The following is a 12,889-nucleotide window of genomic DNA, read 5'->3' on the forward strand; positions in this document are numbered from 1 at the left end:
CACTCTCTCCACTGCCGTGTGGTTTGTTGCATGAAAACAGTAATTTATCCATCTGCTCTATGTAAGGGACATTGCTTGTTTTTACAGATGTGCCTCAGCGTTGGTCTCAAAGGGCTGGATGGTGGTCATATTATCTAGCTCACTTCCTACACCAAGCCTGGGAGTGGGTATTTGTACTATCTCCCTCATACCTTTTACAGATGAGGAAACTAAGGCTCAGAGAGGGTGAGTCACCTTCTCAAAGCTGCACAGCTGCAATGTGGGCTGTGAACCTGGGCTCCCCCAGTTCCAGAGCCCAGGGGCTCCCCCATACCCCACATGCACCCTTGGTCTGCACTGGCTTCTCCTCTCAGCTCTGTCCCCGGCCCTCTGCCCAGCCTTCCCCAGAGCACCCTCCCCACACCTGGCCTTCAGTCTTCCCTCCTCCCTATCCTCGACCGTCCTCCTTCCAGAGAAGGGGCCCAACCGGAAGGCCAGTTCATGTTAGGAAATTCCAGCCACGTGAGCAACCCGGAGCCAGGGATTCTGGGCAGCAAGTGGCTTTAGGAGAAACTGAAACTTGGCTCTCTGGGGGCGGAGTGGTCACTGGGGATTTAAAGAGCTGCCACTTCCTTAGGCCCCCAGAGGGCAGTGGAAGGTCACGGGCTGCCGAGGGACTGGGACGCTGCAGAGGTGGCTGAGCCTCTGCTCCCCCTGCCTCAGCCATGCACCTCTGCGGGGGCAATGCGCTACTGACCGGGACAGTGAGTACAGGGGACCAGGGGTGGGGATGAGAAGGGGGACATGCCCGGGGGCCCAGTACCCAGGCAGTGAGGGGTGCAGTTGGGAGCTCCTAGTCCCAGCTCTGTCCCCAAGGGCTGTGTGACGAAGGGCTCCACACACCCAAGTCTCACTTTCTTACCCTGAAGTCAGGGCATTAGAATGAAGCCTCCCCAGCTGTCATGTTGCAGATCAGTCTCCAGGTTAGAACTTGGCCTCTGTCTGCCTGTTCGCCCCTCACGGGAGCCTTCTCTTCCCTCTCCAGATTCCCGGGGCTGTGGTTTCCCTCAGAGGCCCTGCCCCTCTCACAGGACCTGCACCCCCCCAGCCCCCCGCCCCCTTTGCTCGCCGTGGGTCCTTCCCCAGCCTTTGACTCTTGGTCTCCCAGTGTCTAAAATGAGCCTGCTGTGGCCACGGACCCCTAGGAGCACGTGGCCAGGGTGGAGCTGTGGCACACAGTCCTCCGCCAGGCTAGCCAGAGTCTCACCTGAGGTCCTTACACAAAACACACCCCCAGAGTGACCTGGGAGGGGTTTGGGCTGTGAGGTCCCCAGCAGTCCCTCTTGCCCTGACTGTCTGTGCTCTGGGCATTTGGATTAAATATTTTGTCTAAGTTTCATTGACTGCAGAGTAGGGGATGGTCACTCCTGTCAACCTTTAAGTCCACTCCTCTGTCAGAATGGACTCCTCATTCATTCATTCTTGCGTACTGCCCCACTAGAATGTGAGCAATTCGAGGGCAGGGATTTTTGCCTGTTTTGTTCATTGCTGTGTCCCCCTAGCTTAGTGTCTGCATATAGTAGGTGCTTAATAAATGTTTGTTGAGTAAGTGAATATCAGCTCTGGGCCTGAGCTCGGCAGGGGCACATGGAACTGAGTCGGACCCTGGCCCTGGCTTCACGGGCTTACGCTGGGAAAATCAACACCTTAACTGTGGGAAGAACAGCAGTGGGAACAGCAGTCGCCTGCTTGGTGGGTTTTCTCTACTCCTACAGCAGCGCATAAGCGAGGCACCCTGGGGCCACCACTGCAGGGATGGGGTGCCTGGGCCCAGAGAAGTGAGTGACTTGCCCAGAGTGTCAGGGCTTCGCAAATGTGGGGTGTGAGGTCAGTCCTGTCTGGGTTTGAACCCCAGGCTCCCCAGCTTTCCTGCTCGCCCTCACCCCGCGTGAGCTGTGAGCAGGACACGGGTGGCTGGCATTGCAACGAGGTGTGCAGCGCCTGCAATGGGCAGATGTGGGCGCTGAGGGAGCAAGAGGGGCCTCAGGGAGAACGGGGACCCTCGGAGACAGGACTCAAGGGAGGGCTTGGCTGTACAAAGAGCTGGCTGGGACCCCTGAGCCCTCTTCCTGGTCCCCTGCAGGACCCTGAGGAGCATCAGAGGCAGCTGAAGAAGAAACAGAAGAACCGGGCGGCCGCCCAGCGCAGCCGACAGAAGCACACGGACAAGGCAGACGCCCTGCACCAGGTGGGGACGCCTTCCTTTCCTGTCCCTGACTCCACTCCCCTGGCCCAGCCACCTCGTCTCCATCCTGCCTGTGAGCAGTTCTCCCCTAAACTGCTGTCGCCTGGTTTTGGGAGGAGGAAAGGGTCCAGTGCTGAGGATGGGGAATTTCTGAGTGTTGAGTGCAACCATGTCCTGGGTACACAGCGGGCTGTGGGGACACAAAGGTTCATCCTCAGCCCGGCCCTTCCCTTAGGGGTCTAGGGGAAGGGAGGCAGGGAGCAGAGGCAAATGGGGAGAGCCCCGCACGGTGGCCAGCTGAGGCCCTTGCTAAAATGCAGACTCTTCCTCCATCGCCAGGTCCCGCCTCATGAGGCCAAGCGGGGCCCAGGAACCTGCATTGTCATTAATCGCCCTGGGGACAGCACTCAGGCGGCGGCCAGGACCACTCTGGGAGAACTCTGGCTCAGGGTTGAGAAAGGCGAGGTGTGCAGGCCGGGCTGCCACTTGCCTCCTTTGCTGAGCTCTACTCCCATCTGCAAAGTACCACAGACTGGGTGGCTTAAAGAAGACATTGCTCTCTCACAGCTCTGGAGGCGGGAAAGTCCAAGATCAAGGTGCCAGCCAGTTTGGTTCCTGGGCAGGGCTCTCTCCCTAGGCGGCACCTCCTCCCTGTGTGCTCAAGGCCTTTCCTCAGTGCACGCGGGAGGAGAGCGCCATCTTTCTCCCTTCCTCTTCTTCTTAAGGCCACCAGTCCTGCCGGATCAGAACCCCACCCTTCTGACCTCATTTAATCTAAATTGCCTCCTGAACACCTTATCTCTGAATACGGTCCCATGGGGTGTTAGGGCTTCAACGTATGAATTTGGGGGTGGGGACACGATTCAGTCCATAGCACATGGGTAGTGGCATCAGGCAGTATAAAGAGGAGATGAAGTCTGAGCTGGTTTTGAAGGGTGAATAGGAGTTTTCCCAGAGGATGAAGGTAAGAAAACGCACCAAGGGTGAACGAAACAGTGCTGGCGCAGGTACAGGGAGCAGCAGGCACCCTGCAGTCGGAGAGAGTGAGGACTGGTGCTAGGACGGTGCCTGTGAGACCCCGTGCTTTCCTCTATTCACTCCTCCCCGAGACGCCTGTTACGGAGTATTGCGTGCGTGGCAGGCACGGCCGAGGCATCGGAGACACAGCTGTGAGCGCGCTCCAGCCCCACCGCAGGGCTTATGTTCTCGTGGGGAAGCCAGCCAGCCAGCCAAATGATCCGGAAAGGATTCGGGATGAAGTCCTTCCAGTTGTTCAGCCTTATGAGACATAGAAGTCAAATTGTTCCTGCATTTTCCCATTTTGCCATCATGAACGGTTATTTAGAGCTGCATATTGATTCCTGTCCCAGTGGGTTCCCAGAACCCGGCATTCAGCTGATTCGGGGGTGCCGAATCGAACACACCCGTGGCGTCAACCTGTAAAACGGTCCCCTGAATCCTCCCACAGTGCTCCAGTGGCCAAGTCCTGGGCACTGGCAGGTCTGGCAGTGGCATTAAGCAGACTCAAGTGTCCAAGACAGATGACATCAAAGTCACCACGTGAAGACCAGGTCAGGATTAGCACGGGGACGGGGGCGGAAGAGCGTCCAGGCAGAGGAGACAGGAAACGTGGTGAGGGAGCAGAGTTCATGTGAGGGACAGGAAGAAGGCAGGAGAGAGAAAGCTGGAGGTCTGAGCTGAGGCCACCCTGCAGGCCTCAAATCCCATGACAGGGACTTCGGATCCTGCGAGTCATGGGAGCCTCTAAAGGGCTGTAACTTACAATTAATGACACACTTGCTGAATGGCTCCTCTGGGCAAGAGAATGGGGTGGTTTGGGGGCACACCAGTTAGGAGGCTGGTGGAGACCCCAGGCGAGGAATGGTGCTGGCTCAGGGGACCAGCGCTGGGCTGGAGAGCAGGCAGTCTGCCCAGTCAGGAGGTGCAACGGGGACACTTGGTGCATGGCTGTGAAGGGCTGGCCACAGAGTGGCCAAGGGGCCCCAGCTTGGACATTCAGATGATGGTGAATCCCTGAAGTTAGGGACCCTGGAGGGGGACAGAGCCTATGCCAGGTCCCTGATGCTGGCTGACAGCCCCCTCCCTGCCCATCTGCTTCTGCTGCAGCAGCACGAGTCCCTGGAAAAACACAACCACGCCCTGCGGAAGGAGATCCAGGCCCTGCAGACAGAGCTGGCATGGTGGAGCCGGACCCTGCACATGCATGAGCGCCTGTGCTGCATGGACTGTGCTTCCTGCTTGGCTCCAGGGTCCCCTGACTGCTGGAACCAGGCCGAAAAGCCCCTAGTCCCCATCCCCCATGGAAAACAGGGCTGCCAGGAGCAGCCGGGTCTATTCCAGACCCCAGTCTGTTCTCCCCCAGCTCAGCAACTCTCTCCAGGTCCACAGCCTCACGATTCCCCTTGTCTCCTCCCATCCCCTCTGCTCTCGCTGTCCCTTGGCACTGCTGTGGTTACTGCATCTCCTGCTCAACTGTCCCCAAGCCCTGTCCTGTCTGCCTCACCCACTGGCTGCAGCCTGCTGGAGCCATCCTCTAAGCTCAGTGCCCTCTTGCCCAGCCCCACAGCCCAACCTGATCCTCTACAGCCCCTCGGGCTGGTGCGCTCCACCGGGGGCATGCTGGGGTCCTCTCCCCATAACCCTTCCTCTGCTCTGAGGCTTCCATGTCAGCAGAGCAGGGAGCATGAGCTTGCTTTCTCTGCAGCAGATTGGCAAGGGTTGGGTGTGGATCCCAGCCCCCACCCTCTCCTGGCCTTCCCTCTGCTTTCCTCTGCTCAAGTCCACTTCTAACCTGGTCCCTGGAGCTGGGCTGGCCCCTCCCTTGGGCTCAGGAGGCAGCCTCAGCACACGGGCATCTCCTCCACTGCTCCTGGAGGCTGCCCTGAGAAGCTGACTGCACGTTGGAAAAGGAAGCTTCCTGAGTGCCTGCTGCTGTGGCAGGCCCTGTCACTGCCACTGTCTTATTTCAACCTCGAAATGGAGAGTATCACTCCACTTTTTCAGACAAGGAAGCAGAGGCCCAGAGAAGTCCAAGGTCACACAGCGTTTCTTGGGACCTGAAACACCACCGTCTGCTCGTCCCTCTCCGGGTGGGATCCTGGCCCAGGTCCCCTAGGGGCTGAAGTCCTGGAAACTGAGGCTAGTGCGAGGAGGTGCACACGCTGGGAGCACAGAGGGCCTCTCCCCTCTGTCTCGTGATTCCCCGGGCTGGACCCCTACAGCCCCAGAAACTCCGCCCTCGCTGGGGCCGGTCCAGAGATCAAGCCTGGGCGGGTAGAGGCCAAGCAGAAGCCCTAAAGTGGACTCGTTTCCCCCCAAGTAGTGTTTTCAGTGCCAAGAAATTGAAGCTGTGGGTAGCAGTAAGGGAGAGTCCTGGAACAGGCCCCTCTGGGGTTTCTGCAGGCTGGGTACCCACAGCCATACCAAGGCTTCTGGGAGATTCTGCAGGTTCCGCTCTCCTGGCTCTTCCCAAATTCCTCCTACCTCCCCAGGGCCCCCAAGGCTGTGGTGGGAGAGCCATTCATCTCACACGCAAAAGGCAAGAGGGAAGAATGAGGGAAGAGCTGGATTTGCACCCGGCAGCAGGTCTCTGGTAACACCCCTGACCCCGTGTGGTCCCCAGGCTCCCACTACTTGGACCCCTCCTATGCAGCTCCCTCGTTGCTCTTTGGCCAGGGCTGACAGCAGCCGAAGAGCAGAGCCTAGGACCAGATGGGAGCTCAGCGGCAGTGTCTGCTGCAAGAGGGGCTCTCGCTGAGACTCCAGGACAAGCACTCTAAGTGGGCTTGAGGTGACAAACCCCAGCTCTTCACTCAGATTTTCACACACATGTAAGCAAGACACTGTTAGTATTTCACACACTCCTGCGTGCGGAACACAAGTCTCAGCACATATGTGATGGCAAATAAATTAAAGTGTTTTCCAGTCCTTTTTGCTTTGCCTAGTTGTTTGTTTTTGTTTTTGTTTTGATATAGCAGGGTCTTGCTCTGTTGCCCAGGCTAGAGTGCAGTGGTGCAATCATAGCTCACTGTAACCGTGAACTCCTGGGCTTAAGAGATTCTCCTGCCTCAGCCTCCTGAGTGGCTGGAACTACAGGTGCATGCCACCATGCCCAGATAGTCTTTAAATTTTTTCTTTTAGAAACAGGTTCACACTATGTTGCCCAGGCTGGTGTTGAACTCCTGGCCTCAAGTAATCTTCCCACCTCATCCTCCCAAAGGACTGGGATTACAGGCATGAACCATCACACCTGGCCTGCCTCGTTGTTTAAAGCTCTAATTGTACCTATACTGTTGAAACCAAAGGGTCTTCGAAAGAAGAGGGAATAGTCTAGAATCTTAAAGGTGGGCAATCCCTCATGAACCACCTAATCTCCCTTGCATACTACAGATGAGGAAACTAAGGCCCAGAGATGGGATGCACTTGTCCAAGTGTGTTAGTCAGGGTTCTCCACAGAAACAGAGCCAATAGGATATGTGTGCGTGCATGTGTGTGTGTGTGTGCGTGTAGAGAGAGAGAGAGAGAGAGATTTAATAAATTGGTTCACATGATTATGGAGGCTGGCAAACCTAAAATCTTCAGGGTGGACTGGCAGGCCAGAGACCCAGGAAGGAGCTGATGTTCAAGTTCAAGTTCAAAGGCCATCTGCTGCAGAACTTACTCTTGCTTGGGGAAGGTCAGTCTTTCTATTCTAGTCAGGCCTTCAACTGATTGGATGAGGCCCACCCACATCATGGAGGGCAATCTGCTTTACTCAAAGCCCCCCAGTTTTAATGTTGAGCTCATCCAAAAACATACTCACAAAAATATCTGGAATAATGTTTGACCACATACCCGAGCACCGTGGCCCAGGCAAGATGACACACAAAATTAATCATCATGCCAGGGTCACATAGCAAAGACAGGCCGAAGGATTGTGGATGGCAGCAGAGCCAGGGTCACCAGCAGCTTCAGGGTGAGTGAGCTGGTGGCAAGGAAGCCAAAATGCAGCTGATTGGGGGTGGGCTGGAGTCTGGGACAGGAGTTGACATTAGGCACTGGGACCAGGACCCAGTGTGGGGGATGAGGGTACCGTAGCCTGGCTGTGTCTATACACCCTAAGTAAGTCAGGTGCTGCACTGTGTTTTACTTGGATTAAGTCAATGACGCCTCTAGTAACTCTGTGAAGTAAGCATGCTTATCATCCCCACTGTTCAGAAGGGGAAGACTGAGGCCCAGAGCAGTTAAGTAGCGAGCCCAAGGTCACACAGCCAGGAAACCGTGTAGACTTGGTTCAACAATGAGGAGCCCCTTAACTGCAGGCAATCTCCCCCTCGGCCTTCCCTGGCCTCTCACTGCAGGCCCTGAACGGAGAGTGGCACACGCTGATAGACGTGACCCAGGAGGCTACGACTCTACCTTAAGCTCGAAACAAACAAGAGAGGGGAGCAATTGCTTAAATTAATGTTGGTACGCTCACGTGACAGACGCCTGAAGAGCTGCTAAGAATAAAGAATTCTGTGACGACGATTTAATGAGGTAAGAAGATGCTTATGACATACGAAACAGAAAAATAGAGTGTGTAACTGTCACTACAGTTTGACATTAAGTTTGTTTAAAAACATAAACAGAATAAAAGGAGTGGGAGGAAATGTTGTAGATTCTTGAGGAGGGATAAGTGCTAATATCTGTGAGTCCCCAAATTTGTAAACACAGCAACCACGATAGCACAAGCTTTCCACACAGCTGAATATATCCTGCAAATCTATAACTGGGTGTATTAGTTATCTGTTGCTGCATAACAAATTACTCTGTGGCCGGGCACGTTGGCTCACACCTGTAATCCCAGCACTTTGGGAGGCCAAGGCAGGAAGATTGCTTGAGGTCAGGAGTTTGAGACCAGCCTGGACAACATAGCGAGATCCCATCTCTACGAAAAATTTTAAAAACTAGTTGGGTATGGTGGTGCATGTCTGTCATCCCAGCTACTCGGGAGGCTGAAGCAGGAGGATCACTCGAGCCCAGGAGTTCGAAGCTACAGTGAGCTGTGATTGCACCATTGCACTCCAGCCTGGGCAACAGAGCGAGACTCTGTCTCTAAAAAGATAAAACAAAACAAATTACTCCAAAACTTAGTGACTTAAGCAACAAACATTTACGGTCCCACAGTTTCTGTGGGTCAAGCACCGGGGGTGACTTAGGGTGTCTCTGGCTCAGTCTCATTCAGGGCCGTAATCCAGGATGGGGCTATAGTCATCTCAAGGCTCAACGTGGGGACGAACTGCTTCCAAGCCCACTCACGTGGCTGTCTGCAGGCCCCAGAAGAGCCACTTCCGAGCCTGCTGCTGACTGAGGAGCTCTGGTTCTGGGAGGCTGTTGGCTGGAGAGGCTGGTTCCTTGCCCGTTCGACATAGCAGCTGGCTTCCCTCAGAGAAAGCAAGAAAAGGTGAGCAGTGTGGAAGTCTTGACCATTTATAACCTGATTTCAGAAATGACGTCCTGTCACGTTTGCCATATTCTCTTCATTAGAGGCAAGTCCCCAGATTAGCCCACACCCAGGGGAGAGGATTACACGAGGGCATGAAAACCAGGCGGCAGGCTCGTGGGGGGCCACCCTGGGGGCTGCTACTATGCCAGGTAAGAGCCAGCACTTGCGTGGACCCTTCTGTTCCCTTTCACCACCAGCACTAGCAGTCGGCTTGCTTTGGAGAGGCCATTTTTCAGAAAGAAACAGTTTGTGTCCCTTCGCAATAGTGGCAATGCCCCCAGCAGTGAGCAGAGAGCTGGTGGGTTTTGGACAAGAGAGCTGGAGATTTCCTCCGTGCTCTCACTGCGTGGGACCAGAGGGCTCCAACCATCCACGGAGGGGCTTCCCAGCGTGCTTTCAGCTGCGATAGCTGGGGTCGGGGGAACGATGGTGAACAGGCAGAAGCGCGATGGCAAGGGGGTAAAGGAAACAGAGGCAGAGGCCAGGCCCGTGAGGGCACCACCAGCAGCAAAGTGACCTTGAGGAATCCTCTATCTCCCTCGGTTGTATTTCTTTCATTTAGTCATTCATTCATTCATTCATTCGTTCATGTTGTCAATTAATATTTACTGAGCACCCAGTATATGCCAAACACTATCATAGGTGCTAGAGATACAGCAGTGAACAAGGCTGTGAACATCCCTGCTCTTAAGGTACTAATAGTCAAATCAGGGGAGCCAGAGACAATAAACACAAATAAATAATTCAGAGAGTGGCATGTGCTATAGAGAAAATAAAGCAGGGAAAGTTGAGAGTTTGGTGAGGGTATTACTTTTTTAGAGAAGTCAGGGAAAGGGTCTCTAGGAGGTGTCATTCAGGGAGTCAAAAGGGAGTCAGCCATGCAAAGATCTAGGATAAGAAGATCCCAGGCAGTGGCAATGTCATGTGCAAAGGCCCTGGGGTAGGATAAAGCTAAACTAGAAACAAGGCCAGTGTGACTGGAGCACAGTCATTTAGGAGAAAAAGAAAGATGAAGTCTGAGAGGCCAGAAAAATTGTGTAAGCATGTGAAGGATGTGAGATTCTTCCTACATGAGTATGAAAATTTTAAACGGGGGAGTACACTGATTTTTTAAATTCATTTAAAAAATATTCATTGAGCACCTATTCTCAAATGCTATCTTAGGTACTTGGGATAAAGAAGGGAATAAACAAAAATGCTTACATTTTAGTGGGAAGTGGAGGGAGGAAGGGTAAGACAAAAAGGAAAGAGGAATCGAGAGGGTCAGAGTGCAGAAGCTGCAATTTAAGATAGGAAGAGGACATTTGAGCAGAGATTAAGGAGCCATGTGGAAATGTGTTCTAGGTAAAGGGAAGAGCCACTGCAAAGGCCCCGGGGCAGGAGTGAGCCTGAAGTATTTAAGCCAGAAAGCTGGTGTGGCTGGCAGGAATGAGCTGGGGGAAGGTAGCAGCAGGTGAGGCCAAAGAGATATCCAAGGGCCAGATCATAGGGACCACTGTAAGGGTTTTTTCCCATGAATCAGAGAGCTTGACTTTAAAAAAGATCAAATTGTTCACGGGTGAGAAAGGAGGTGGGAGGTGGTCAGAAGAGGTGCTTTATAGATGCAGCTGATGGATGTGCTCATGGATCGGACGTGGGGAAAGGGAGGGAGGAAGGATGCTGAGATTTGAGGCCTGAGCGGTTGGTGGTTGGTAGTGCCAAAGCAGAAGAGACTGGAAGAGGAGCGGTTTTGGGTTTGTGTGTGTTAGGGAGGTGGGGCAGAAGCCCTATTTTGGCCGTGTTAAATTCGAGATGCCTATTTGACATCCGACTAGTTAATAAGAGTTTGGAGATTGGAGAAAGGTCAGGACTGGATACATAGATTTGGAAGCCATCAGCGGACAACGAGGGATAGGAGAGATGACCTTGAGGGCCCATGCAGCCCTCTTGCCTCCACGAGGGCCTCCTCTCCTTGTGCACCCAGAGCTCTCAGCCTGACACTCCTTCCCTCACCACTCCTGCATGCCTAGAATCTGCCCCCACCCCTCCTCTTCAGATACTCCTTCCTCCAGGGAGCCTCCGTAATCTTCCAAGATAAGACCTCCCTTTCCTTGGGATCCTCACCATACCTTCCCTGCGCCTCTCACCAGCATCTATCATTCTCCTTCTTACGTGCTGTGCCTTCCTATCTTCTCATCTCCCTCAGTCACAGCACCAGTTTGGCACACAATGAAAACTTTAAAACAGCCCATGTTTTGGGAGGCAGCAGAGCATAGTGGTTAGAGAGCTTAGGCTCCAGTGCCAGACAGGATAGAGTTCAAGACCCAGCTTACTATCTCCTGGTCCAACTTCTTTGAGACTCAGTTCTCTCATCTGAAATATGGGGATTAAAAAGGTACCCACCTACAATCCACCCCACGTATATGTATGTCTGTATACATATTCATATAAGGAAGATAAATGCAATACAAAAGCATACGTTCACCAAAAGACATGAACAAGAATGTTTACATCAGCAATATTCAAAAGGGTGGAAAACTGGAAATGACCCAAATGCCCATCAACTTTAGAATGAATAAATTGTAGAATATTATATACAAGTTAATGCTACGCAGCAATGAGAATGAACGAATTATAACTATCTGGAACAGTATGAATAAACTTCACAAGCATCACGATGACCTATAGAAGCTAGACACAAAAGAGGAGACAACTTGTATGATCCATTTATATAGAGTTCAAAATAGAAAAAAATAATCTATAGGGTTAAAAAGTCAAGATGGTGGTTATAGTTGGGGGACAGTCCTTGGAAGGGTACAAGAGGGCCTTTCTAGGGTGCTGATATTCATAATGTTCTGTTTTTGTTTTTTTTTTTAGAGACAGAGTTCTTGCTCTGTTGCCCAGGCTAGAGTGTCGTGGCATCGTCACAGCAACCTCCAACTCCTGGGCTCAAGCCATCCTTCTGCCTCAGCCTCCCGAGTAGCTGGGACTACAGGCATGCGCCACCATGCCCGGCTAGTTTTTTCTATATATTTTTAGTTGTCCAACTAATTTCTTTCTATTTTTAGTAGAGACAGGGTCTCGCTCTTGCTCAGGCTGGTCTGGAACTCCTGAGCTCAAACGATCCTCCCGCCTCAGCCTCCCAGAGTGCTAGGATTACAGGCGTGAGCCACCGCACCTGGCCCATAATGTTCTGTTTCTTGATCTTTGTGGCGTTTGCATGAATGTGTGCATTGTATGAAAATTCATTGAGCTATACATTTATGATGTGTGCTCTTTTCTGTTATGTCTGATACACTTCAGTAAAAAGGAGCTGCATATAAGGAGTAGATCACAGTCCCCGGCACATAGTAAGTGCTCACTAAACGTTAGCTATTCCGAATGAATGGAACAACCCATCCCTTGCTCCCAAGTGAAATCCATTAACAATCAGAACCATGGACAGATCAGAGCCTGTGCTCAGGGAAGGCTGGAGGAAAAGGAAGAGATCTCAGGTCTGACACAGGGGACTTGAGGCAGGAAAGAATGTAAGATCTTTCCTTTTCTATTAGTGGTTCAGTGCCTCTGGGGGCATTCCCATCCTGCAGAAAGGAGACTATTCCTTGGGGACTGAGTGTCTCTGTGTATGTGTGTGTGTGTTCATGCAGAAATTCATTCTGTCTTAAAAGGTCTACAGCCCCTTGTTTTTCTAAGCCAGTGAACGCTGAAATCTCCCTAGAGAGGCCAGTCCTGGATCTACTATATCCAACAGCATGCCCAGGCTCTTGCAAGCTTTTCTGCCTTTCCTGGGCTTGTGTTAGGGGACAGGGAAGAGACTCCAATCAAGGTAAAAATAGCCTATGACAAAAGATCTCTCAGTCATGTCCAGACTCCTGACTCTGACTCCCTGGGGGTGGCCTGTGCCCAGTGTCTAGAACGGGCTCCATGGAAGATTCTTGAGCACACCTGAGCCTCCACAGGCCCAGTCTTTTGAGTTAGGTCCAAACACAAAACTTCTCCCAGGAGTACTCTTCTAAGGTCTCTCCAGGTGGGGAAGGGGTTCCTGGGTCAGTGGGTCACCTCCTTCTTGGGAGTTTCCCCTCCTTCCTGGGGTTCTCTGCTTATGTCCTATGACAGCCACCACCGGCAGGAATCAGCTCCCACTACTATTTTAATAAAACAATGTGGCCGGGCGCGGTGGCTCACGCCTATAATCCTAG

General features: G+C 52.8%; 1 protein-coding gene across 1 annotated transcript; it reads left to right on the forward strand.

Annotated features, from left to right (window-relative positions):
• Positions 1-631: 631 nt before the first annotated feature.
• Positions 632-6,149, forward strand: BATF2 (basic leucine zipper transcription factor, ATF-like 2). The gene is made up of 3 exons (XM_012664650.1): positions 632-743; positions 2,123-2,227; positions 4,352-6,149. The coding sequence occupies exons 1-3, from the start codon at positions 705-707 to the stop codon at positions 5,033-5,035; spliced, it is 828 nt and encodes a 275-aa protein (XP_012520104.1). The 5' UTR covers positions 632-704; the 3' UTR covers positions 5,036-6,149.
• Positions 6,150-12,889: the final 6,740 nt, after the last annotated feature.

This window comes from Propithecus coquereli, unplaced genomic scaffold (genome assembly GCF_000956105.1).
Source record: "Propithecus coquereli isolate 6110/MARCELLA unplaced genomic scaffold, Pcoq_1.0 Scaffold120, whole genome shotgun sequence".
NCBI classification, from domain to species: Eukaryota; Metazoa; Chordata; class Mammalia; order Primates; family Indriidae; genus Propithecus; species Propithecus coquereli.